This window comes from Lacerta agilis, chromosome 4 (assembly GCF_009819535.1).
Source record: "Lacerta agilis isolate rLacAgi1 chromosome 4, rLacAgi1.pri, whole genome shotgun sequence".
In the NCBI taxonomy this organism is placed as follows: Eukaryota; Metazoa; Chordata; class Lepidosauria; order Squamata; family Lacertidae; genus Lacerta; species Lacerta agilis.
Genome location: NC_046315.1, coordinates 23600793 through 23625911, shown reverse-complemented (window position 1 = coordinate 23625911; position 25119 = coordinate 23600793). Strand labels below are relative to the sequence as shown.

The window sequence follows — 25119 nt, the reverse complement described above, 5'->3', positions numbered from 1 at the left end:
ACCCAGGCTCAAAGAAAACATTATGTAATTTTTGTGCTCATTAATACTTGGTACAAGCTTCTTTTCTTTTAGGCACAAGCAAAAACCTCACCAGGCATTGAAAAGTATTTTTGGGTCCTATTCTTTTTTAAAAAGCAACAACAACAATGCCAACGGTTAATTGTGCTGTTATATGCTGATTGTTTTGTTTGCATTTATTGATGTTTATTTAAAACATTTTAAGGCAGTGTGATTCTTCATGTTCATAGTCTGCGACATCTACATGATGCAAAATGCTTAAATATACAGTGGAAAAGAGAGCTTCCCACACAAAAAACTGTCATGTTTGAAGCAATGTGTGAAGTTGCCCCAAAACAAGGACAAATGTGTATTTCACAGAAAGAAAATTAAAGAAACACTGTGCACTATGGAGTGGTTTACACATCACTTGGGTCTTTTTCTTTCCTTGTAGCATGCTTCAGAGATGACCAATCTGTTGCAGTACCAATTTATTGGCTTCCAAACAATAGTAACCATAGCCCATTACCTGCTAACAAACAGACTTCCTTACCCAAAGGTCATGTTCCGCATAGTCAAAGAGAAGCCACACTTTTCTATCAGCATGAGACAGAAACACTTTTTGCAGAGAAATTACATTTGGATGTTTCAGCTCCCGAAGCAGCTGTAAAACAAATGCTATCCATTAGGAAGGTGTTCATACACAAGCCAGAAAATAGAATCAACCATTATTTTTATAATTTTAAGTTCTTTAAATAAGCTGGTTTTTCAGAATTAATCTTTGATGCTCTTAATCCACAACAAATAATGAATGAACAAAAGAAAAGAAAAAAGAATATGGGCTTCATTTTAATTAAGGAGGTACAAAGAGTTTATGTCTATATAAGACATAAACCAGACTACAACTAGGTCAAATGTACCTCCCTCAGGATGCAATGATGCTACTGAAACTATGCTTATACGAATCATGGCATTATGCACTAATCAACTGCATTTTCCATATAGCATCACACAAAGCTCCTGTATAACAAATCAGACAATTGTACACACTGAATGGGAGAAACCCTCCGGGGTTTCAGACAGGGCTCTTTCCCAATCCTACCTGGAGATGCAGTGAATTGAATTGTATTTTAATATAAAGCTTTTAGATGCAATATATACTGTATCTTCCATATATGAAAATGTGTTGCATGTGGCCATAACTGAAATTATATTTACTAATGAAAAAGGCTTAATTTACCATTAAAATTACTTACTGCTATTTCTCTGCATGCAGACATAGAAATTCCAGTACCTTCTATTTGCTTTAGAGCGTAATCTTTATCATCTTTCCTGTGAAAGAGAACAATCTTCAAAAAATGCACTGTAAACGCCTTTAGAATCAAGCATGCAATTAAGTGTTTGGAATGAGAACAGATATCAAGCAAGTATAGGAAAAAATATTTAGAGTTGAATTTTAAATTGAATACATGAGAGTCCAATCCAACCACAAAACGTCCCACCCCAGAAGGAAATATTTGTCCGGAAAATACTTATACTGAATCATTCATAATTTTCTAACAAATAAAAGCGAAACAAAAGCAGTGCATAGACATGAGTTTTGCGGTTGTCTCTACTTTTATTAGCAATGCAGTCTCTCATTTTCTAAGTGCTCCGACTTCATAGTTTTCTGGAGTAGCATTTAAATTGGATTTCATAACAGAACACTCACCACACAGGTCATTCCAGGAATTCAGCTTTTGCAATGTTAAGATATTTTATAGCTTTCACAAAGCCAAAGTTTGATAAGGGAACTAACCCAGGTAAGAATGGGATAAATTTGTCTAACTGGGGTCCAGGGAACAGATGCTGCTGCATTGCTGAGACAGGGTGGGTGTGGAATCAAATGACGAATTTATTCCCAGTCACTCAGCTATAAACACATACTTTAAATTGCCACAGAAGTAAACAAACTGGTTCTGCAAAATTTAGTTGCATCTTTGTTCACATTTTATGGCACATGCTTACACTTCACCCCAATATGGCCTAGATCCAGAAATCTAATGACTGCAACTCACAAGTCACTTTGTTGGGGACAGGAAGTTATTTGCTCATTTGCTCTTCTTTTAGCCCTCAAAGGCTAGGGGACCCTTTAGGACACTGTGGAAGGTGAAACGGGGTGCTACAGGGAAAATCAGAAACACTATCACCAGAAACAGCCCCCACTGGATCAGAAATACCTGCACAAACAGAAGGACACCTTACACTTGCAGAAAAGCAAGTCTGGATCTGACCCAATGTCTTTACACAGTACATTTCAGCAGATTTCCAACAAAGCTAAAGTTAAAAATATTCAAGTTGCATTTGTTCCTATGGGAGGCAGTTAAGCATATGCTATCCAATGAAATATTTATAAGGATATTATACGGGAAGCTACAAAATGCTTGTTTAACATGACAGCAGAGAACATAGGTAATTCTGAATGCAGGAGCCAAGTGAAGAATAATAGGCAGCAACATATGAATATTTCCTTCACGCTTTATTTTGAACTTGATGTTTTTGTAGCACTTGACATGATTTTCAAGAAGCAGTGAAGTACTGGGAGGACAAATATAAGTAATGGTCAATGGCAGTATATAGTTAAGTGTCTGGCATGAGGAGAAAACATGCTAACTTTCAAGGCGCACTGTCGCCTTCTGTAGGGACTCTGAGCAGACTAAGCAAAGTGGTGCTTCTTCACTGTTGACTAAGTAACAGCTTGCATTCAAGTCATTTATAGACTTTAGCTAGCAATAGTATCATTATTATTTATTAAATGTGTATATACTGCCTTTCATCCGCAGACCTCAAGATGGTTCACAATAGGAGGAGGCTGCACAAACAGTTTGTTGGGTTATTGGGATCACTTCCAACCCCAAAGACTGTCAACTCATTTTCCTTCCCCTAACACAGAATCCACAATTCCCAGGATTCTAAACTGGTTGCTAGATTGCAGGCTTCATATCAAATTTCACACAAAGAACTTTAGAAGACTAGCAGCTCAAAATCTGGACAACTATATGGAAAGAATACTTAATGCCGCTGGAAGACATTCAGGTTTTTAATTCTGTTGGAACATTAAACCTGGTATGGTCAACCTTAATTCCTGGAACCAAGACAGCTACAAGTGAATTAAAAGAAGCTCAGGGTGTTGTATGTGGTTTCCCCATCTTAGTCTCACAGCAGCCCTGTAACTGGGCTCAAGAGACAGAGCAACGGATTAGAATCATAGTAAACTTTATGACTCCCACACGGTAACCACTACATCATAATGGCTCTTGCCTTTGGCAGGATATTACCAATATGTTCTAATACACTGTTAATTAGAAAGTTGCATCAGCCTTGATTCAGGAAACATGCACTTTGCAATCTAATACTTAAAACCATTATTTATCTTATGAAGAGGCAATAATCAAAGATGAATCTGCATCACAGCACTAAATACCTGTAAAGATGTTCTCCCAGGATGTGGTCACATAGACTGTTACCTTTCCCACCTGCCTTCATACTAACTTTCTGGTATAAATGTAACTTCCTCCACATTGCCTGTTACACAAAGCAAGCACCTGTGGTTTTAAAGCTGCCTTATTGAGAAATGAGATCAGAAATAGGGCCGTCTCTCCGTGCACTTTTCTGACAGAAGAGAAATGCCACATAAGTGTCACATTAAGCTTCTTTACTCAGTTTGCCAAAAGGTGCTACCTGAAATCACACCTGAAATTTCTGATTTTGAACAAAAAAAAATCAGGTCCCAGAGCACAGCCTGAAAGCACAGGAGAACTCTAGTGTTGCTGAAGTTAAGGAGGTGTCGGTCTGATCAGTGCCTCAAGAGATTGATGCCACATGTATGCCACCTTGGGTTCCAGGATGGAAGAAATGAGAGATATAAATGTATATTTATTAATATTAATAATTATAATTTCCTGGGTGAGATTCTGAATTTTAAATTTAATTTTAAAGACAGTATGATGGGGTATGATGGGAAAAGCATATACAACATCCTAAGCTTCTTGGAAGAGGGGAAAGATTTAAATGTACAAGATCAATAAAACCCTTGGTGTTTATTTTCTGGTCTTTGCTTAATTAATCTAGGTCTGTTGTAGCTGCTCTTAAATAATATAAGCTAGGACCTGTGATTCATCATTCTTCCCCCGAAGTTTCAATGGATTGTGAGTTATAGAATACTGGCCTTCTAAAACTGCCTTCTTTCTTTCTTTTAATTCGCTTGTAGATTTCTTGGTTCCTATCTTCACAGGAAGTCCATGAGTTCTAGCACTATGAGGGAGAAAAACTTTTCTTTGACTACTTTCTCCAAAACATGCGTAATTTGATAAACTTATATCATGTCACCTCTTACTCGCCTTTACTCCAGACTAAAATTGTACATAGTTCTGATCATCTCACCTCAAAAAGGATATTGTAGAGTTGGGAAAGGTTTCCTCTATGAGGAAAGGTTGCAGCATCTAGCTATCCATTACAACCACAAGGTTTCATTCCTAGTCAGTCAACACCAATTCAGACCACATAAGTGTATGTGTGAAATAAAGCTTTTGCCCCAATATGTATTATTTTATACTTGTTTACATTGAATTGCATTTGCCATTTTACTGCCGATTCACTTAGTTTTGAGAGAACCTGCTGAAGCTTTACAACTGCTTTTTGCTTAAACCACTTCGAACAATTGGGTATCACTGGCAAACTTTGCTACGTTACTGTTCACACCAATGCTAAATCATTTATGAACAAGTTAAAAAAACAATGGTCCCAATACCAATACCTAGGGGACTCTACGTTCTACACTCTGTCCATTTATTTCTACTCTTTGTTTCCTGTTTCTTACCTAGTTCCAAATCCGTAAGTGGACGTCCTCTTACTCCATGACTTACTTAGGAGTCTTTGAGAAGGAAGCAAAAGTCTGCCTAAAAGTCATGTGGGAGCAGGAATGGGGGAGAGAAACACACAAACCTAATACTTATTTCTGGCTCTCTGAGACTTGCCTACATAGAACTAAACCAAGGGTGGAGAACTGGATTCAGCCAGTGGGCCAGAGCCACAGCACCACTACTTGTGACTTGTAAGTCACTTTGTCAGGTAGGAAGGGCAGTCCACCAGTCAGTAACATTACATCATATGATGCCAGGTGATTCAACTGCAAAAGGAAAAATCAAGAAATCCAGGAAAAAGTTGTCAAATTCAAATACAACCACTTCCACAAGCAACAGAAGAGAAATAACTAGGGACACAATTTAGACTGCATTCTCAATTATTTGTTTTCAACTTAGCCCCCATGACGTTACCTGCCATGTGCCCAACATCATATGACATCAGGTGATAAGACAGATGGGCGTGGTTTGGGCCAAACTATGCTGTGGACCAAATGGGGAGGTCCGTTTGGCCTCATTAGGCTTGTGGGGTAGAGATTCTCAACTGTTGCACTAAAACATGACTGAGTTGATTTTTTGCAACTAAACTGACACCTTCACTGTGATAGAGGTTACTGGCTAATGCTCCAATAAGCAAGTTATTTAACATAGAAGAATGCAATGAAACTCTCAAGAACTAGAGAGTGCAACTAATCTGCATGGGATTTTGATCAAGGTAGGTGCTAACTCATAACTGAGGATTGGCTGCACTTAAAGTTTATTGTTCTTATTTTCGTAATATATTGTCTTGAACACTGCCCTTCAAACTGTATCTATTAGTTTCATGTAAAGGTTAAAAAGCACACAGTGGTAAAGACAACATGAAATCCTGTATATATTTCTCAGCACCACTTTCTGGAATTGCCCTGTAAGACAAAATCAGAACCTGAAAGCCATACAAAAGTCTAGAGAGGAAAGTTCATGTTTAAGTTAACAGATGACCTCATTTATGTAAAAATTAAACAAAAAGGGAGGATATTATTGAGAAAGACTTGCACCTGCCCTTGAAAAAAAATCTTGATATTTATTAACTGTTACATAATTGTCACATTTGCAACAATTCTGAGTTCCCAGAAATACATTTTTCCTCTTTTTTCAACTCCCAGCTCTCATCTCTTTTACTGCTTAGACACAGCTGCTAGTTACTGGACATAACAGTTCATGTGCATAAGACAAAGACTGTCTTTGTTTAGAGAACACAAATATTCATAGTTTGAGAACTATGCAAACTGTTGATCTTTCTGTTTTCAAGAGAGAATGGGTACTGTCCAAGTATGCCATACCCTGTAGACTCACTGAAATCAATGGACTTAAACTACCGGTACTTAGGTTCACTGATTTCAGTGGGTGTGCTCTGTTTATGACTAAAGCTGGATAACACCCAAAACAGGGATAGCACCAGGCTTCAGATGACCAATGCCTCCATCCTTCTTTTTGCAGCATACCCTTTCACCCTGCTACTGCCTATTCTTCCTGCTCTCTGCCTACACCCATTTTACTTAAAAGAAAGAGAATTCACTGGTGCAGTAAGCAGCAGCAATGCGGATAGCTTCTTTGCCACCTCCTCAGCACTTGACTCTGAGAAAGGAGCCAAAGGGGTTCTTCTTCAGTGAGCCATTCTGGGTGAAGTGGCCAGGAGAATACCTGTGCCACTGCTAGGGTTTGCATCAGCAATTAATTTAAATTCACTCTCTGGTCTTTCTAGCAGTCATGGCAAACCATGGTTGCAGCACAGGTATCGCCCAGAATTTCTGGCTCTGAGAAGGAACCCCTTAACCCCTACTCAGAGCTCAGGCAAAGCAGCTGAGGGGGCCAGGTGGCTAGCTGGCTGTTGTGGATGCAAGCAGAGTTTGAAAGCCAAGCAGTGCCTCAGCAGGTCACCTGGGCCTGGCAGGAAGGCCCTTCTGAGACCTGGGACCCTCAACCAATGCCCAACCTGGCTGTTGGCCACTGATACCAAGCCTGACCCAATAAGTGTAGGTTTAACTCGCTTCTATTCAAGCTTAAATATAACTAGGTTATTTAGAAAATAAATAATATTATAAGCCTTAAAAAAATCAATCATTTATCATACTCCCTGCATAATAAAAGGCAGGCACAAAGAGGAGATAAGATCAACAGTATGAAAGAGAAAGGGAACAATTTAGCATAGAACGGAGGAAAATAGGATTGTGGCCAGTACACAGAATGGTAAAGACCATTTGTTTAGTGTGTTGCATGGTGCTCTGTACAAGAGAGCATAACATGCAGGGAACCTAAAATAAGCAAGAGGGAATTATTTGCTGCACACAACCAAACTGTTAAGCTTACTTACTACCAAAGTGCTGGTGACCGTCAACAACATAAACGGGATCAAAAGGACTAGAAGGCTTTAAAGGATATTAAGTTCTATTAATGGCAATAGTATTATGGTCAGAGTACACCTGCTGCATTGCAAACCGAACTTCACCTATCATGAAAACATGCCTTGAAAAACACCAAAGACAGTGCCTGAAATCAGGCTAGTGAAACAGAACCTAGCAATTCCAATTTTGCTTGAGCAATATTAAGGTTCATAGAAATAAGAATATATATTCTCTTACCACTAAATGCTTCAAAATATTAAAAATACATCTGCATCATACAATTATCTTAAACTAGATCCTCCTGGATACAGTGACAAGCTTGATGGGTCCTTCATCTAAATAAGAAAGAACATTACTCTAAAGTTCCTAATCATGACCATTTTCACAGATGCTGCATAAAATAATGATCTGGAATTTGAAAATTCTGTATGAAAGATAGTAGGCCATTTAACAAGACTGAGGGCCAAACCAGGCAAGTCACCATTCACAGAATAAGCAACTGCATTAATGGCTTGTTAAAGTAATTACTGTATATTCTGGCGTATAAGACTACTTTTTAATCCAGGAAATTTTTCTCAAAAGTCGGGGGTCGTCTTATACACCGGGTGGAGAACCTGCAGTCGAGTATATCTCAAACTCTGTATTTTATCTGGAAAAGTTGGGGGTCGTCTTATACGCCGGAAAATACGGTAGCAGTGCAGGGACCATGATCTGGATCAAGAAACTAGTGTGGAACGGGACAGGCCATCTCGCATTACTGGCCGAGGGAGCCGGCGTACAGCTTCCAGGTCATGTGGCCAGCGTGACAAAGCCGCTTCTGGTGAAACAGAGCAGCACACGGAAATGCCGTTTACCTTCCCGCCATAGCGGTACCTACTTATCTACTTGCACTTCGTGCTTTCGAACCGCTAGGTTGGCAGGAGCAGGGACCGAGCAACGGGAGCTCACCCCGTTGCGGGGATTCGAACCTTCTGATCGGCAAGCCCTAGGCTCTGTGGTTTAACCCACAGCACCACCTGTGTCTCATGGTGGCACATACAAAGGCATAATTGCCTTTCACAGAATCACATAACTGTTGAGCTGGAAGGAACCCTAAGGGTCATCTAGTCCACCCCCCTGCAATGAAGGAATCTTAACTAAATCATACATGATAGCCATCCATAGAATCATAGATGGGGAAAACCAAGTTCATTCCAAAGTCAATATGCTCCTGTAAATGTCATTTACAGAAATGCTCTACACACTGCATATACTCATGTGTAAATAATCAGAAAGCAAGTTGGGTTTATAAATAATCCAATCAAGGTTTAAAGAGTTCTGTTGACTTGCCAGGGAAGGATTCTTTGACACAAAAGAAACAGTCATGTCTTTCAAATACTAATTTTAAAGTCTTACCTACATACTTGGAATAGGGAGGTTTAATAGGCAAGCCTCAAAATTTTCTAATAATGTATTTTTAAAATAAAGAAAGTGGATGAATATGCCCTACATCCAGACTTTGGTTGTGAGGTTCATAAATACCTGCCTACTTCAAAGCCACCAAAATGGCTTTAGGTCCAATTTGGGAAGCATGGTATCAGCCAGTGTGGTGTAGTGGTTAAGAGCGGTAGACTCGTAATCTGGGGAACCGGGTTCGTGTCTCCACTCCTCCACATGCAGCTGCTGGGTGACCTTGGGCTAGTCACACTTCTTTGAAGTCTCTCAGCCCCACTCACCTCACAGAGTGTTTGTTGTGGGGGAGGAAGGGAAAGGAGAATGTTAGCCGCTTTGAGACTCCTTCGGGTAGTGAAAAGCGGGATATCAAATCCAAACTCTTCTTCAAATCCATGTGTAACCTTAAAATACCCCTTTCCATGAGCAACTACATGCATCCTTATGCATAGTGAGTGACCACCACACATGAAAACCTCCACAGATTCCAACATGCTACAGTCATGTGCAAATTGCATTTACCCTGGAAATACTAAGGTATCACTTGCTACTATAGAAAGCTCATTAAAGCGCATCACCCATAACCTGCATAAGAGAAATGAAGCTGGAGCTGCAGGATAAATTTGTTGTTAAAGATTCCATAATTCATAAACATTTAGAATATAAAATGCCCAGAAGTAGTAAGAAATGCAGACTACAGGTTCTTATGGCTACAAAAAATCTAGGATAGGTAATGCAACTTAGGTTACAATTAACTATGGGAAGCTATCTCCAATTAAATTTCTTTTCCCAACAGCTCTAAGAAAAAGGTAAAAGATGTATTTCAAAAGAAAAAATCACCAAACCCTCTACGATGATTGGTATGTATCCTTCACAAAAGCAGTCAGCAAGGAAGTACAAAATGGTGACAAGCTATTAAGTAATGAAAATCAAATGCAGGTTGCCAAAAAAACAGAAACCGGGTGGGTCTGCAATAAGTAGAGCAATTTATTTAACTGAGAGAGCTCTGTTTCAAAAGATTACACAAGAGGATTTCTACAGCTGGATGCATGCTGGCTGTCACTTATTGTATCTAATATAATAGGATGTTTTGTAAGGTATAAGATGAGAACTGCTAAAAAAAAAAACCCACTAGTAATAAAACCACAGTTACTAAGACGGCCAGGTATAAACTCAAGAATGTGCTAATCGTGGAATGAGAGACAAGAGGCATTGTTTAGGAGAAAGCCACAGACATAATTCCACAAAGATAAGCAGGAAGAGACAGGCTATGTTCTAAGATTATTTAAGGATCAGTTACCCCTTGCCACATTTTAGACTTCACCTAGTCTGATTATTAGAATATCAGTGCCTCACGCCTTTCCACATGCAAACTTGCATGTGGGAAAGCAATTCTAAAGTGGTGGGAGGGCAAGACAAAAAGCCTCTAGGTGATAACTATTCTTAAGTGATTAAACTGCAGTTAGAAGTGCTGGGACCAATGACATTGAAAAATAGATAAATAATGGAGTGTGAGGGACAAAGAAGCAATTAGTAAAGAAACATGAGGTGGCAGACAAAAAGATAGGGAAGGAAGAAGGGATTAAGGAGGCAAAAAGAAGAGGAAGATAATTAGAAAAGAAATTGGTAGTAATACGAAACACATTGTGTATGCACAGAGATGCAGCAGGAGTTGCCAGGGGGTGGGGGTGAAGATGGGACTGCTTTCTTATTCCCCCCCCCCAGGTAAAAACTAGAGCTCAATGGCAGAGCCTGTGCCTTTCCTGCAGTTGCACTCAGGTCCGTCTCATCTCCAGTTTTAAAAAGCATCAGCATTAGCTAATGGGAAACACATTTCTCTGCCAGAAAGCCTGGAGAGATGTCGCCAGTCAGAGCTAACAATACAGTACGTATGAACTAGTCTAATATGGCATAAAGCAGCTTCCTATATTTCCTAGACAGAAAGAGCAGTCTTGTGACACCCTAGTAATGGTGGGGCACTACAGTTCCCACTATCCCAGACCACTGGAAAGGCTCACAACATCTGGAGGGCCACACGTGCCCTTACTCTATCCTACAAGCTAATAGAGTCGCTGTGGCATGAGCTTCCAGGGACTACAGCATTCCTCATTGTGTTTATATATAAAAAGACAATGAGGAATGCTGTAGTCCCTGGAAGCTCATGCCACAGCGATATATATGTGTGTGTGTGTGTGTGTGTGTGTGTATATATATATATATAGGGCTCCAGTCCATAAAAAACCGCATATGAACCTGTTAGCCCTTAGGGCGTCGCAAGGCTATTTAAACACACGCCAGCACACGGCGGACACGCTTGCCGTGAACAGACTTTTAAGGAACTGCCCAAGTGGGATCTCCTCCTCACAAAAGCCAAGAAGGCGCCGGGGAAGGGGAAGAGTTTCACGCAGCCCCCCATCCACCCGGAGCGCTCTCTCAGCAAAGGCAGACAGCGTGGCAGACGGGAAAGCCCTCAGGGGCGGCTCCGAGGAGGAGGAAAAAGACAGGGGGAGGGAGGGAAGAAAGGCATTTGAGGGAAACGGAAAGCAGGGACCGGGGCGGGGAAAGGGAAGAATAAGAGACGACACCCCCCCCCCCGGGCTGAGGCGACCATCATGGCAAAATGCCCGCCCGCCCGGAGTCCCCCCCCCCCAAGCTAAATGGGCTGCACCGTTTGACGCCCCGGGTTTTCCTTTCGCGTTATGGTTACTGCACCACTGAATTTAGGCTCTGTCTGTGTGCGTGTGTGTATGCGACCCGCTCGCCCGTCCACTCACCCGTCTTTCCGCTTGGCCTTGTAGACGTGCCCGTAGGTGCCCCTGCCCACCTTGCAGCCCTCATACTCGAAGAGGTCCTCCACGCGCTCGCGCTCCCCGGTCAGCTTCACCTTGAAGTCATAGTCCATCTTCATTCAGCGCCCGCACCCGCCGCCGCCGCCTCCTCAGACGACACCCAGCCGTGAGGAGCCCCCTCCCGCCGCCGCCACAGGCACCAAGGAGGAGAGGGAGAGGGAGAAGGAGGAGGAGGAGGCCCCGCCGCCGCGACGCGGACCATCCAGGTGAAGGCGAGGGAGGGGGATGGCGGCTGCCGCGTGCGCGGGGACGAGGCGCAAGCCGGAGCCGGTGGCTTGTGTGGGGAGGCTGCAGCTGTGGCGGCCGCTTCCCTCAGTCGCCTGAAGAGCCCAACAGACAAGTCGCTCGCGCGCGCACCACACACACACAGAATAACACACAGCCGGTATCTCGCACCTCGGAATACGGCAGCCGCGCCTGACCACGCTGCTGCAAAACAAGAGCGTCGCAAAACCTACGCGCGCGCTCTCTCATCCTCCTCCTCCCCCCCCCCCAACGTTCTCCGCCCCTTTCCTTTGGTATCTCTCTCGGTACTAGAAAGCGCACCACGTGGAATCCAACCGGCTCTCAGGCCACGCCCCCTCTTCGCACGTCTCCTCACCTCAGTTCCCTTCCCCCGGCATGCACCGCGCCTCGGCGGCCACCAGCCGAAAGCCTTGGGCAGGTGTAGCGAACAGAGAGACCAAAGTGAGACGGGCCCATAGGCGGCCTGCGAGATAAATGGGCATGTCGGGAGTTGTAGTCAGAGGGCCGCCGGATGTCGGCTTGGCGCGTGATGGGAATTAGTGTCTTGGGGTCGTGCTTGGAACCCGGGTTTTGACGGCGGAGAATGCAGCGTTGCATGCTGGGGGTTGTAGTCAGGGGGGTCACCGGATGTGGGCTTGGCGCGTGATAAGAATTTAAGTCCTCGGGGTTCGCGATTGATGCGCCATCTCCAAGGAAACGCGTTTTGGAGAGGAAGGAAGGAAAGGTTGGAGTTGGCACTGGAGTGCGGACGGGCGGCAAAAAGGAGATGCCTTGAAGGAGAACTACTAAATGCATCAGGTGCAGCAGCATTTCCCAAGGTTGACCTGACAGCCTTTATTTGTTAGCTTTATTATGTCATGGGGTTGCTTCGTGTTGTTGAAATGCATATTGTTTTTAAACCGGAAGACCTAATGTGTGTAGTGGGGGAAGGCAGCAAAGCCCTGACACTCCCAGGGCTGCTCTGAGGCAGCGTAGAGCCGGTTGTGGCGAACCCGTGACCCGTCAGATGTTGCTGAACTACAACTCTCTTCATCCCTGAGGCTGATTGGAGTAGGGTCCCCCAAAACAGCTGGAAGGCCCCACCCTTGGCGTTGACGCAGGCAGAGCTTTATTATCCCTCCTAAACGTGGACAGGATAGTAATGGTGGACTCCTAGCTCCACCCAGAGACAGTTTAAGGCCACTGCCGACCTACTTTGCATGAGAAATCAAGCGTTATTGCAAGACTGCATGAATGTGTGGGTTCCCTGAGAGGTTTGGCTTAGTATGTCATCAAGCCATTTTGGCTAGCTACAGCTTATGTAAGGAGCGCGCTTAAGCAGTTTGGGTGACATGCTAAACCAAACCTTGGCTTAGTTTGGCAGTAAGAAGGAGCAAAACTGATGTGAGCTTCTCCAAGCATGGGCACATTTGTGCTATCTCATCCATAGTTTGGCTTGGCTTACTGTGTCATGCGAACCAGCTCCGTGACACTAGCCACACAGAGACCTTTTTGTCTATCACTGCTGACAGATTTTCCCATACCACTGTGGTTAAATCAGTTGAGAAAGTACCATGTTGCCATAGGTCTGAGCACTTCTGGATACATGAGACTCACTGTATTAAAAATATACCTGCAATGTATCACATGGGCTGCTAACTTTAGAGCCAACCTCTGTAACTGTGCCTTTTAAAACAAACAAACCTTGATGTGTAAACATTAGCAGTGGTAGTGTTAAACTTTGCTTGAAGATTCCCCCCTTTAGTTCCTTAGATGGCTGCTTTATTGTCTTTTCCAGACCTGGAATGCCATTAGTATATGTTGAAAAGATCTAGGGGTCTTAGTAGACCACAAGCTTAACATGAGTCAACAGTGTGATGCAGCAGCAAAAAAGCTAATGTTATTCTAGGCTGCATCAACAGAAGTATAGTGACTCAATCAAGGGAAGCCACAGTCTCGTTCTACTTTGCCTTGGTCAGACCACACCTGGAATACTGTGGCCAATTCTGGGCACCACAATTTAAGAAGGATGTTGACAAGTCGGAATATGTGCAGAGGAGGGCGACCAAGATGACCAGCCTTATGAGGAACAGTTGAGGGAATTGGGTATGTTTAGCAGGGTAAAGATGAGATGGAGGATGGAGCAAGCTTATTTCTCCTGCTCTGGAGGCTAGAACATGAACCTAATTACAAGAAGGAAATTCCAACTAAACATAAGAAAGAACTTTCTGACAGTAAAAGCTGTTTGACAGTAGAACAGACTCCCACAAGAGGTGGCAGAGTATACTTCCTTGTACAGTGGTACCTCGCAAGACAAATGCCTCGCGAGACGAAAAACTCACTAGACGAAAGGCATTCGCTAACGAAAGGGTGACTCACAAGACGAATTTTCCTATGGCCGTGACTCGCAAAACGAAAACGTTTTGTGATTTTTTTTCGTAAGATTTTTTTCCTCCGGCCGTGCTTCGCAAGACGAAATTTCCGCTATACGACAACACTCACGGAATGAATTAATTTCGTCTTGCAAGGCACCACTGTATTTTTTAAAGCAGAGCTTAGATCTAGGATCTCATTGAGATAATAATAATAATAATTTATTATTTATACCCCGCCCATCTGGTTGGGCTTCCCCTGCCACACTGGGCAGCTTCCAAATTAAAATACAATAATCAATCAAACATTAAAAGCTTCTCTAAACTGGGCTGCCGCATAACTGGTGTTATGTGGTCTCGGCGGCCGCTCCCAGTCACCAGTCTAGCTGCCGCATTCTGGATTAGTTGTAGTTTCCGGGTCACCTTCAAAGGTAGCCCCACATACAGCGCATTGCAGTAATCCAAACGAGAGATAACCAGAGCATGCACCACTCTGGCAAGACAGTCCGTGGACAGGTAGGGTCTCAGCTTGCGTACCAGATGGAGCTGATAAACAGCTATCCTGGACACAGAATTACCGGTAACCTGCGCCTCCATGGACAGCTGTCAGTCCAAAATGACTCCCAGGCTGTGCACCTGGTCCTTCAGGGGCACAGTTACCCCATTCTGCATTGCAGGAAGTTGGACTAGATGATCCTTGGGGTCCCTTCCAATGATTCTATAATTCTGTGGATACCCCAAAGTACTTATTATGGTTGGCAATGAAAAGTCCCAAAAAGCAGCCATGTGAACTGCCCATGCTTCAAATCTTGTGGTGCCTGAATTAATTAACAATCTGTTTAAGATCAGAGTTGGGTATACCATTGATAATAAATATAGCAGAATTGTCTAGTAAAGGTGGGTGGTTATTTCTAGATGAAGCTAGCTTGGGGAGAAAAGGTGACTTTTCGACTCTTAGTGATAGTGTTGAAACAAGTATGATATGTTATTGAAAGAGTCTACAACAAAAGCCTTTAAAGGCACACTGCTTTTGTTATTTCAGAACCCTCTCCAGGGTTTCAGACCAGGGACATTCCTAGCCCCACCAAGATGCTGCAAATTGAACATGGGACCTCCAGTACATGAGACAGATGCCCTATTGCTGAACTATGACCCTTCCCCTAAAAGTGGGATGGAAAGTGAGATCTTTTGCATGAAAACTCTATGCTGCTGCTCCACTGAGCTTCAGACCCTCTTCTCAGTCTGCAGTTGAATGTAGCTAAGTAGCAGGCCTAGAACCTTGTAGCGAATATTGTCCCCCTCCCATCAGAATGGCACTTCTGCCATGCAGAACAGTTCACACCATAAAATGAATTTACTGTACACAATATTGCAATATATATCTTTTCATAATTGATTCTTGCATTTAGAAAAGAGTTACAGGGCTTTTCAGTAAGCATCTCATTTCAACAGCCTACAATTGAGTCATTGTCCTTTATTATTTCAGTAGATTGGAACAGTGCTCAGATTAAATTTGTATCAGTTTAACAGATCACTGCAGCAAATTCACCATTACTTGAAATCTGCTGCCCTCTTTAGCCTATTTATATGAATTTTCAAAGCAAAGGGTAGTTTTGTGAAGTAGAGAGGGAGAGCAACCAGTTTTATTTATCTGCAGACTAAGTATCTAGTAATTAATCCAATGTGAACCTGAGAGAATAAAACAACTGTATGCCCAAAATTGTTTCAAATATGCATTCTCTTCTAATGCCCTAATACTGTTTCACATGATCTAATTACTGTATGCGTTTGGGGGAGAGGGAATTGTTTTGATTGCTTTGAAGAGAAGGTATAGTAATGGCTTTGTGACAGCTGGTTGCTGGTTGCAGAGCAAATTGAGTTTGATGGAAGAATACTAACAGATTGTGAAGTGGAGGGTACAGTTGCTTAGACTAAAGCAGCAAATTGATTATATTTGAGAATATACGATTGTGGAATTAAAATCTTGATGCCCAAGTAAGATATATTTTGGTTTATGGAAACAAACTGAGGCAGGAGACTTTGCATAATTCTATAAAATGACTATTACTAGAATTCACTGCCCAAGACCAGGAAGATGTGAACCAGGAAGAATCTCACAATCTATTGCTTTGCATGTTTGTTGAAAAGTTAGTCCCACTGAGTTCAATGGGTCCTATACATACATAGGTCTGCATACTGTTGCTGTTCAAAGGTTGACATCATTTGGAAGAAAGTCAGAACTAGGAGCTTCCTTAGGCCTAAATCCATGGGGCATTATCCAACTAACTCATTCCATCAACACAAGAATTTGTTTGTGCAGCAGAACTCGGCCCGCCCCATCACATGTCTAGCACCATTCCCAAATTTGCTCCAGAGGGTTATGGGAACCCCCACAACATATTTGCAGGGAACATAGGGGCAGGAGAGGAGGGAAAGTTCTGTTGCACAAGCAAATTTTCTTGCACTGATGGAACAAGTGAGTTGGATACCACCCACAGTTATTGACGTCAGATTGAAGGACAGGTGAATAATGTGTTTCAGTGAATTTCTATGTTCGTCCACTATAAAGAGTTAATTTCCCTCCACTGTCCCCATAGTCTCCCATAGAACACCTATATGTGTGTGCACATATGAATTCCTATTGTCTAGAAGGCAGCTTTCTAATTCTCTACTCTTCATAGGCAGATTGCTGGGGTAAATAGGTTACTATGGCTTTCATTTTGTATCTGTCATCAGGAATGATGGAAAATTACCAGTGTGCACATGTGACTAACAGTATATGACCCTGGAAGGCATAATGCGCGCGCACACACAAAATCCTGCAGATGCATTTTGTGGTAGCAAAGTGTGTGAATCCTTTACATCAGTTTTGCTGCAAATTCTCTTTAACATTGGTTATACCATAAAACCACTGTATAATGGGTGCAGTGAGGCAGGCCATCTCATGGCAGATTTCGGAGTTCCATTAAAAGGCAGAAAACCATCAAATATTTATCAGCACATCTCATCTTTTTCATCTCAAAAGTTTCCTGGCCTACCTATTGGGAATGGTAGCCAATGCATTCCCCCCCCCCCCAACCGGGCTTGTCTTGGGAGTGTAGAAAGATGGTTTATACTCAGTCAGACCTACTGGCCAATCTAGTTCAGTACTATGTATTCTGACTGGCAGCTTTTTATGTGTAGACTCAATGCTATCCACTGTACTTCCCGAGAGAGAGAGAGAGAGAAAGGCAACAGCTCCTCTCTGGAGCTGGCGCAACTTGCACATAACCACTCCCGCCACACCTGCAGCCCCTCCTGTGGATTACTCTGTGCTGAGAAATCGGACGCCTTCCAGACGTGTTTGGACTAAATCTCGCAGTATCCCTGACTGGCTGGGGATGTTGGGAGTTGAAGTCCAGCAACATCTGGAGGGCAACACACTGACTACCTCTGCTTTACACTCGACGCTCTCTATTTAGGTAAAGCGCTGGATACGATCGTGCCCAGTAGCAGCCTATGCTTCAGTTGCCCTTGCTGCTGCGCCCCGCCCAGAGCTCAGCTCGTTGGCCCCAGAGTCCCCAATGGTCGGTCCCAACACGCCCTCCTGTGGCGCTCGGACCCCCCTCCCCCCGAACTTGCTCACCCGACCCGCTTTCCCCTTGGATCGCTCTTCCTGAAATACTCGGACGGCACTGCCGACCACGCAGCTTTCCTGCGCCCCGGAGAAGCCACCCGGGGATCGGGCAGCCACCCTTTGGCCGCCTGCGCAGCCAGCTCGTTTCCCACGGGACGCGCTCTCGCGCTGCATGGGATGGGCGGGGGAGAGGCGTGCGCCTGCGCGTTTCTTGGCGGAACTGTGAGCCGAGGCACCGGCAGCCGGCGGTCTGCTGTTGCCGGTGCACCTCGGTGCCTTGCAGTTGGCCGGGTTGTCGGTTTCTTGCTGGTAGCCGCTGCCGAGGAAAGGCGGGGAGAGCGGGGGCGCGTTTTTATTACGGAAAGCAATCTGTCGGAGGATACTTTCCTCTTAGCTGCCGGGGGCGAAGAGGGGTTTGTGTGGGTGCCGCTGCCTAGGCTTACCCTGGTCTCCCAGCAACCGGCCGTTATACCCTAGTCCGGGCTCCGGCCTAACGGGCTCCGGTGGTTGCTGCTTGGAACCGGGGCAGACCCCGTAGCGTCTTTCTAGCAGGTGGCTGGCTGGGAGTTGCCCCCCCCCCTCGCCCAGGGCTCTTAAATGTGGCCGGGACGGAGGGAGAAGCTCAGCGCCTCTGGCCAAAGCTCCAGGGAGGCTTGGCAAAGACGTGTTGGGGGGGGGGAGGTAGAGGAGCTGGCTTTCATTCAAAAGCTTTGTGGCACCTTAGCAGCTCAAATTTATGCTGCCGTAAATGTATGAAAGGTGCCCCGAGAACCACCACGCCGGCGGTGGGTGCATGTTTTGTGCAATAGACTAAATGCCATTACCCTGTCGAGTTTGGCTTGCCATGGTGGGTTGAAGGACGGTGGTTACATATGGACCAGCATTGCCGGGCATAACTCATAAAGGATATTATGCAGGAAAGAGGTAGCAAAGTTGGAGTAAATGAGAAATTGTTTAAAAAGGATATCCATGTGCATGGATATAGGTGTTTAAAAGGTCCTTTAAAAGCTGTACTGTACTTTATGGACGACAAACCTCCAGCTTATCCCCCCCCCCCATAATGGGTTCCTTGCCTTTAGTTATTGTAAGACTTGCAGAAATTTAAGAGTTACAAATGCTTTCATTGCACCTTCTTGTTGGACAATGTTCCATTGATGAATGTTTCTCTGTCCAGTTAAAGTCAGTGGACTTCAGAGACAGTGGACCTATAGACATAATGAGAGGGAAGCAGCTGTGAAGGGGTTGGAAAGTTGATGGGTTATTTATTAAAATCCAAGCCAATGATTTTTGCTTGTTACTGTAGATTATTCTACATGTTTCTTTTATCTTCTCATACAGGATTTGCATAACATTCACCCTGCCTGTTCAAAGAGCACTGGGGGAAAATGAAGACTGGAATTATCTGATAAGATTCTCAACATCACATCTTGCTAGAGATCTGTATCACTTCCACCTCCTAGCAGGGTTGAGGGAAAAGGAAATATTTAACGTGAGAAGTTTGCTTTCACTCTTACTGTTGATTCTTCATTGAAATCCCTAGTACTATTTTTTTTCTGTTAGATGCCTGAGTGTTAACCATCATAAGTAAGTAAAAGGTAAGCTGCCTTAATGCTGAGGCAGATCATTGGCCCATCTACTTCAGTGTTGTCTACACTGACTGACCGCAGGTCTCTAGGATTTCAGACAGGGGTCACTTCGAGTCCTACCTAGCAGATGCTGGAGATTGAATCTGGGACCTTCTGCATTCCAAACATATGCTCTGTGATAAAGGACTCATGATTGCTTTGCTCCTATCATTGTAATCTCTACTCCTAACATGCTAATGAACTGCTGTCTCTCAGCAGTTATTTAGGTAGTTGAGAGTAAGTGATGGCCAGTGCTTAGTATAGGATTTTCACAGTTCTTAAAAGTACGTATGCGTTTATGTACTGTATGATACCAATTTGCACAAAAGGGCACTTGGAAGAGGTCATTCAGTCACTGCAGAACTGTATGTTGGCCTGCCTCCATTTGAAGCATGCTTAAATTTACTCTATTGCATGTTATATTTAGCAACAGAGACCCAGATTAACATAATGCTGTTTCCTGCCATTTCCTGCATAATTTGTACCATAAATACTTGTTGCATAATGGCTGTAACCTCTTGGATACTTGAAGTAGTAACCTGACAAGATAAATGCATTGGAGTAAGTTTTAAACCCAAACTTACAAGCTGATCCTATGCTTTTCTAATTGGAAGTCAGTTACATACTTTATTTTTCTTTCCATTTTACAACAGTCTGGTGTTCCCATAATGGACTGCTCTAGTTCTTACTCAGGGGAAGATGGTGGGCAGACCACATCTCAAAGCCAAAGTGGTGAAGATGAGCGACAGTGGCAACAGGAACGCCTTAATAGAGAGGAAGCCTATTACCAATTTATTAATGAGCTCAGTGATGAAGACTACAGGTTAATGAGAGATCACAACCTTCTGGGGACTCCAGGTGAGACTTGACTTCTGGTACTTAAAATCTAATAGAATTCTTACATTTAATACAGTTTACTGTTAACATAGTACAAATTGAATACAGCTTTTTTAATCCACCATTTTGAAACTGTATAATAAAATTGGTATGAAGCAATGGGTGGATAAACATAATTATGGGTAGAATTTGTTCCTCATGTGCTTTGGAAACAGAAATGCTTTTTTAAAATGTGTATTGCAAGTTAGGTCCTTGTTCTCTCATCTTTTAGCTCACATTGTCTAGATTCATGCAAAACAGAGGAAACACAAAATATTTCTTAAACTTGATTCTAGAATGATTACATTTTGGTCAGTGCTAGGCACAGCAGTTCAAATCCCTGATCTGCGCTGTTAAATGGGTTTAGGATGAGGAAGAGGCGTCCCACTACTGGGCTTTATTGGTGTATGGGGCCACCGCTGCAGCAAACCCCCGATCCCAATTGCTGAAAGTGTGGTGGAGTGCATACTGCTGCCTGTGAAAACCATTGTAAAGGCCCCAAAATGATACATTATAGTGGCTGAGCAGGGCCAGGAATGGATCTGCTGAATCCAAAGCCAGGCCACTTCCTAAAGAAGGGCCTAGTCAGGGTCCCTTTACTGTGCCACCCTGAAACTAGAGCAGCAAAAATGTTTAGAAAACCACCACTGCCACCTTCTGCTCTGGCCAGCACAAGTGGCAGGGCTTTGGTTGTTACTCCCAGCCAGTGTTTTGGATTGCTGTATCAAAACTGCATTGTCAAAATGCAGAACCTTAATGTGTCTTTTGTGTCTAGTACATGCTTATAATTCTTCTACTGTAGTCTGGTCATGCCAGGTTAACTCCTATGTTGCTTTTATTAGCTAAAAATAAGAATAGCTGCTCTGTTTGCTTCTATGTCTTCAGCCAGTATCTGAACCAATAAATAAACTGGCCATATTGCTATCTGTTTCAGGAGAAATAACAGCAGATGAGCTGCAGCAACGTTTGCAAGGTGCAAAGGAGCATTTGGCATCCCATTCTGACAGAGAAAATAGAGACTGGGAAGGAGGTACTGTTGGAGGTAAACTGTCATTTTAATATAGTAATCTCTTGATTAACTTCTGGCAGGTGCAGGCTCTTTAGATACCTTACCAAAATTAGTATTTGTTAAAATCGGCAGCCAACAAACCCTATTGCAATGACCTTGTCCAAGGAAAGGGAGGTAGACAGTTGGAGAAAGGGCAGTATTTTAATTGTGCAGAGCTGCTGCATGGGAGTTAAAGAAAACTAGAGCAGGATTTCTAGGCAAGAGAGTCTGTGCTCTGTGGCTGCATATAGTGCACTTCACAGAGAGGTGAGGGCAGTGTTTAATATAAGGAGAAGGAAAAAGACCTGCAGGACTTGGACTTCCCTATTTTTGTCAAGGCATGGCTTGCTCTTCCAAAGCTTTTCATCCCAGTTTCCAAGACTGGGACTCAGTTGCACGTGTGATTCCCACCCCCCTCAATTTCACCTACTATATTTAGTTATGCTCCTCGGGGTTTTGAACCTAGAAACTAGTAGGTGAAATCCCACTAACATAAAACTTTAAAAGAGTTCTGTTTATTTGGAATTTCTAAAAGTGCTCATTCGCACATTACTGAGATCACATGTCCAAACAGTACACAATATGACTGAAATGTGCATAGTTGTGTACACATGTGCCCGTACACACAAACAGCTAGGTATAAATCATGTGGCTTGTTTGCTGGGTCTAAATTGTAGCATCAAAGCTATGAAAGATAATTATGTATGCCTAAAATTTCTAGACTAGTGGAAGCAGAAAATGAAGTATAATTGAGTGGGGACTATAGATTTAGGATAGGAGACAGTTATTTTTTATTTTTTACATGAAGGGTAGACATAGAGGTTGTACACAGCTCTTAGATACACAAGAGAAGTTGTGGGGAGACTAGTGCATCAGATTAGGTTTTTGATTGACATCTTTAAGCAGCAAAGAATATAACTCTTCAAACACAGTTGACCTCTTTACTGGGTGGTTGGCTTTTAGATTTCATAGCGTTTGTAAGGGAAGCAGAATGAGAGCTCTGTATGTGATGATCATATGACTGACAGTTCAGGCTAGCATGTATTCCAGGTGTCACGTGACAGTTGCAGTTAGCTGCTTTGTCTAAGTGAAGCGAGTCATGAAAAATGTCTTCTTTCTTTTAAAAAAAAACTACTTACAGATGCAGAAACTGTTGGGGAAAATTCAACTAACAGCTCGCTGCTAGAGTGGCTGAGCACATTCCACCGTACAGGAAATTCCAGCCATAGTGGACAGAGTGGGAACCAGACTTGGAGGGCTGTAAGCCGAGCAAACCCGAGTAGCGGGGAATTTCGGTTTAGTCTCGAAATAAATATAAATCACGAACATAACAGTGTTGACGCTCCTGGGGAAGAATTTAACGGCTACCTTCTTGGTGATCCCAATGGAAGGCAGGTAGAGAATAGGTCTCTGATAGAAGAGAGTCCCATAGCCAGCCGAACAAGGAGCAGGACATTGAGAGAGACTGTTGGTCGTGCGGTTGCCTCGTCAAGGGCTGGCAACATTAGTGGCTCAGTGACACAAAATGCTGAAGTAGCAACTCAGTTATTCCCGGGCAGACTCAGAAACAGAAGCTCAGCAGGCCTTGCAGCACACAACAACGTCTTAGATGACAATGAACACAACATTATTAGGCAAAGGAGAATTCACAGAGTCTCGTCAGTGACAGTTCACAGAAGGAGAGCTAGAACTCGGAGGAATGCAAGGCAAAGGCCAGAAGTTTTAAGACTAAGATCAACGTTCAGTAGTCAGTTTCAGTCCCATTTGGAAAGAAGGCAACGTATGAATGCACAGCAAATCCATAGAAGGTCTGGCCAGGCACAAACAACCCAGCCTCCTCCTGAGCAAGGTGAGGACCAAGTGCCAACACTAGGCATAACATTGGAAGAGGAGGAATCTACCAGACCCACAACTGCACCTAGAAGACATCCTATTATTACATTAGACCTTCAGGTGAGAAGAATTCGTACTGGAGAAAACAGAGATCAAGACAGCATTGCTACTAGAACTCGTTCGAGAGCAAGCTCGGCAGACAACGCAGTCAGTTTCGAAAGCGATAGGGAGGGTTTTCGTCAGACTGTTTCACGATCTGAACATGCGGGCATACGGACGTATGTTAGCACCATACGGATACCCCTTCGTAGGATATCTGAAATTGGGCTCGGGGAATCTTCATCGGCGGCTCTTAGATCAATTCTAAGGCAAATTATGACTGGGTTTGGTGAGCTAAGCTCCTTAATGGGCACCGAGTCAGATTCTGAAGCTCAGAGGAGTGGTCAGCACTCGGCAGACACGCAGTCAGAACTGTTTAATGTGCACACTCTAAGCAGCATTGGTGAGTTCAGTGAAGCTTCTCTTCGAACCAGGCCTGCTGAACAAGGTAGCAGAGAATGGCATGGAGAAACCAATGCAACCCAACACTACAATCAAAGTAATGAAGCTCAAGGTAACAGACAGTTTCTAGATGCAAACAGTTTTGTTGAAAGTGGAACGCTTCCCATCCTTCGTCTTGTACCTTATCTGTTATTAGATGAAAGTACTAGTGACCATTTGAGGGGGTTAACCAAAGAACAAATTGACAATCTTTCTACTCGCAATTATGGGCATCCTGGTGCAGAAGAGGGTGAAATAAGCAAGACCTGTAGTGTTTGCATTAATGAATATGTTTCAGGAAACAAGCTAAGGCAGTTGCCATGTATGCATGAGTTCCATTTTCACTGTATTGATCGTTGGCTTTCTGAGAATTCCACTTGCCCAATTTGTCGTCAACCTGTAGTAGCTTAGCATTGCAGGCAGTGGATAATTCCTCAAATTTTTGAATTTGTGTACTCCATTGGGAGCCTGGCGGTATTTTACTAACTTTGAATATGACGAGTGAGTGTGTAAAACAAGTGGCAGTGAACTTCTCTTATTAAAAGGCAAGTGTAAGGGTGAAGATCAATCTAATAGGCCTCATGCAATTATATTTTTCTATATAATTCCCTTATATAAAGCGCTTCTGTAATATAGAAACGTAATCGTTTGTGTTAACAGTATGATCTTTATTGAGATTTCAGTTTTTGTGAAGTTGTTGAAATAATCTTTTGTTAACCATTTGCTCTATGAGCGATCCTTTTTTATGTTGCAAAAGTAACTGGAAACCTGGGCATCTGGCAGGAGGTACTTTAAATAGAGTTAAGTGTTTTGATTTAAATATGCAGTGGATATTTTTATAGAATACCCTGCCCATTTGGTTTTATTAATTTTATAGGCAGTTTTTGCATGTTTTATACATGGCTTACTGTTGCCCATTAACCTTTACAGTGGATGTGGTTCTTGGGGTCGACTGAAATTTGTTTCAGAGGACTGACTTAGACAGAATGTTTGTTTAGCCATGAGATTACATTAGAGAACTATTAATATATGTTCGCCAGTTCTACGTTGACCTCAGAACGTTGCTTAATGAATACAGAAGCAGGTTGCTCAACAGACATTTAAGCACATTCCAGTTTTTTCAAAAACGTTTTTTAATTTGATGGTGGAAGAGTGCCATGGATAAGTAACTTGCAAGCAACAAGCACGATTTTTGTTTCGTTTTTGTACATTTTATCATTTTGTTGTAAGACAGTCTCTTCTGCAGTGTACAAATGGAAGATGTAATTTTGGACCGTGGAGAGTTTTCTGAGAATCGGATGCCATCAACTGTTAAGGGAAAGATGTATGCTTACTACAAAAATGCAAAAGAAGCTGTATACTTGGACCTTAAAGCTTATACCAATACCTGACAAAATAATAAAAGTGCAAGGACAAAACAGA

The 25119-nt window shown here is 43.1% G+C and overlaps 2 protein-coding genes across 5 annotated transcripts in view; one reads left to right on the top strand and one right to left on the bottom strand.

Moving 5' to 3' along the window:
* CDK8 (cyclin dependent kinase 8) overlaps nucleotides 1–12296 on the bottom strand; it is a 39894-nt gene extending 27598 nt beyond the window's left edge. Inside the window, exons 1-3 of one of the 3 annotated variants that reach the window (XM_033146362.1) lie at nucleotides 12164–12296; nucleotides 1254–1329; nucleotides 551–661 (exon numbers count right to left, since the gene is read on the bottom strand). In XM_033146362.1, coding sequence (XP_033002253.1) covers nucleotides 551–661; nucleotides 1254–1329; nucleotides 12164–12264 — 288 coding nt within the window. In that variant the 5' untranslated portion in view covers nucleotides 12265–12296. Of the gene's footprint in view, nucleotides 1–550; nucleotides 662–1253; nucleotides 1330–11487; nucleotides 11704–12163 lie in introns of those variants that run through there. The other 2 variants (XM_033146361.1, XM_033146359.1) reach the window with 2 other exon arrangements.
* A 91-nt stretch (nucleotides 12297–12387) lies between these two features.
* On the top strand, nucleotides 12388–25119 carry RNF6 (ring finger protein 6). Of its 2 annotated transcripts, none has more exons than XM_033146358.1 (5): nucleotides 12388–12606; nucleotides 19114–19264; nucleotides 20054–20258; nucleotides 21211–21318; nucleotides 22466–25119. In XM_033146358.1, the coding sequence occupies exons 3-5, from the start codon at nucleotides 20069–20071 to the stop codon at nucleotides 24106–24108; spliced, it is 1941 nt and encodes a 646-aa protein (XP_033002249.1). In that variant the 5' UTR covers nucleotides 12388–12606; nucleotides 19114–19264; nucleotides 20054–20068; the 3' UTR covers nucleotides 24109–25119. The 2 variants fall into 2 exon arrangements, with proteins under 2 accessions (XP_033002249.1, XP_033002248.1); XM_033146357.1 differs by lacking the exon at nucleotides 12388–12606 and adding an exon at nucleotides 17978–18084.

Bases quoted from the DNA above. Each gene is read 5' to 3' on its own strand.
- RNF6 (XM_033146358.1), top strand. From the start codon at position 20,069: ATGGACTGCTCTAGTTCTTACTCAGGGGAAGATGGTGGGCAGACCACA. The intron at 20,259-21,210 runs GTGAGACTTGAC...TATCTGTTTCAG, and splicing joins CAACCTTCTGGGGACTCCAG to GAGAAATAACAGCAGATGAG. The intron at 21,319-22,465 runs GTAAACTGTCAT...AACTACTTACAG, and splicing joins GGAAGGAGGTACTGTTGGAG to ATGCAGAAACTGTTGGGGAA.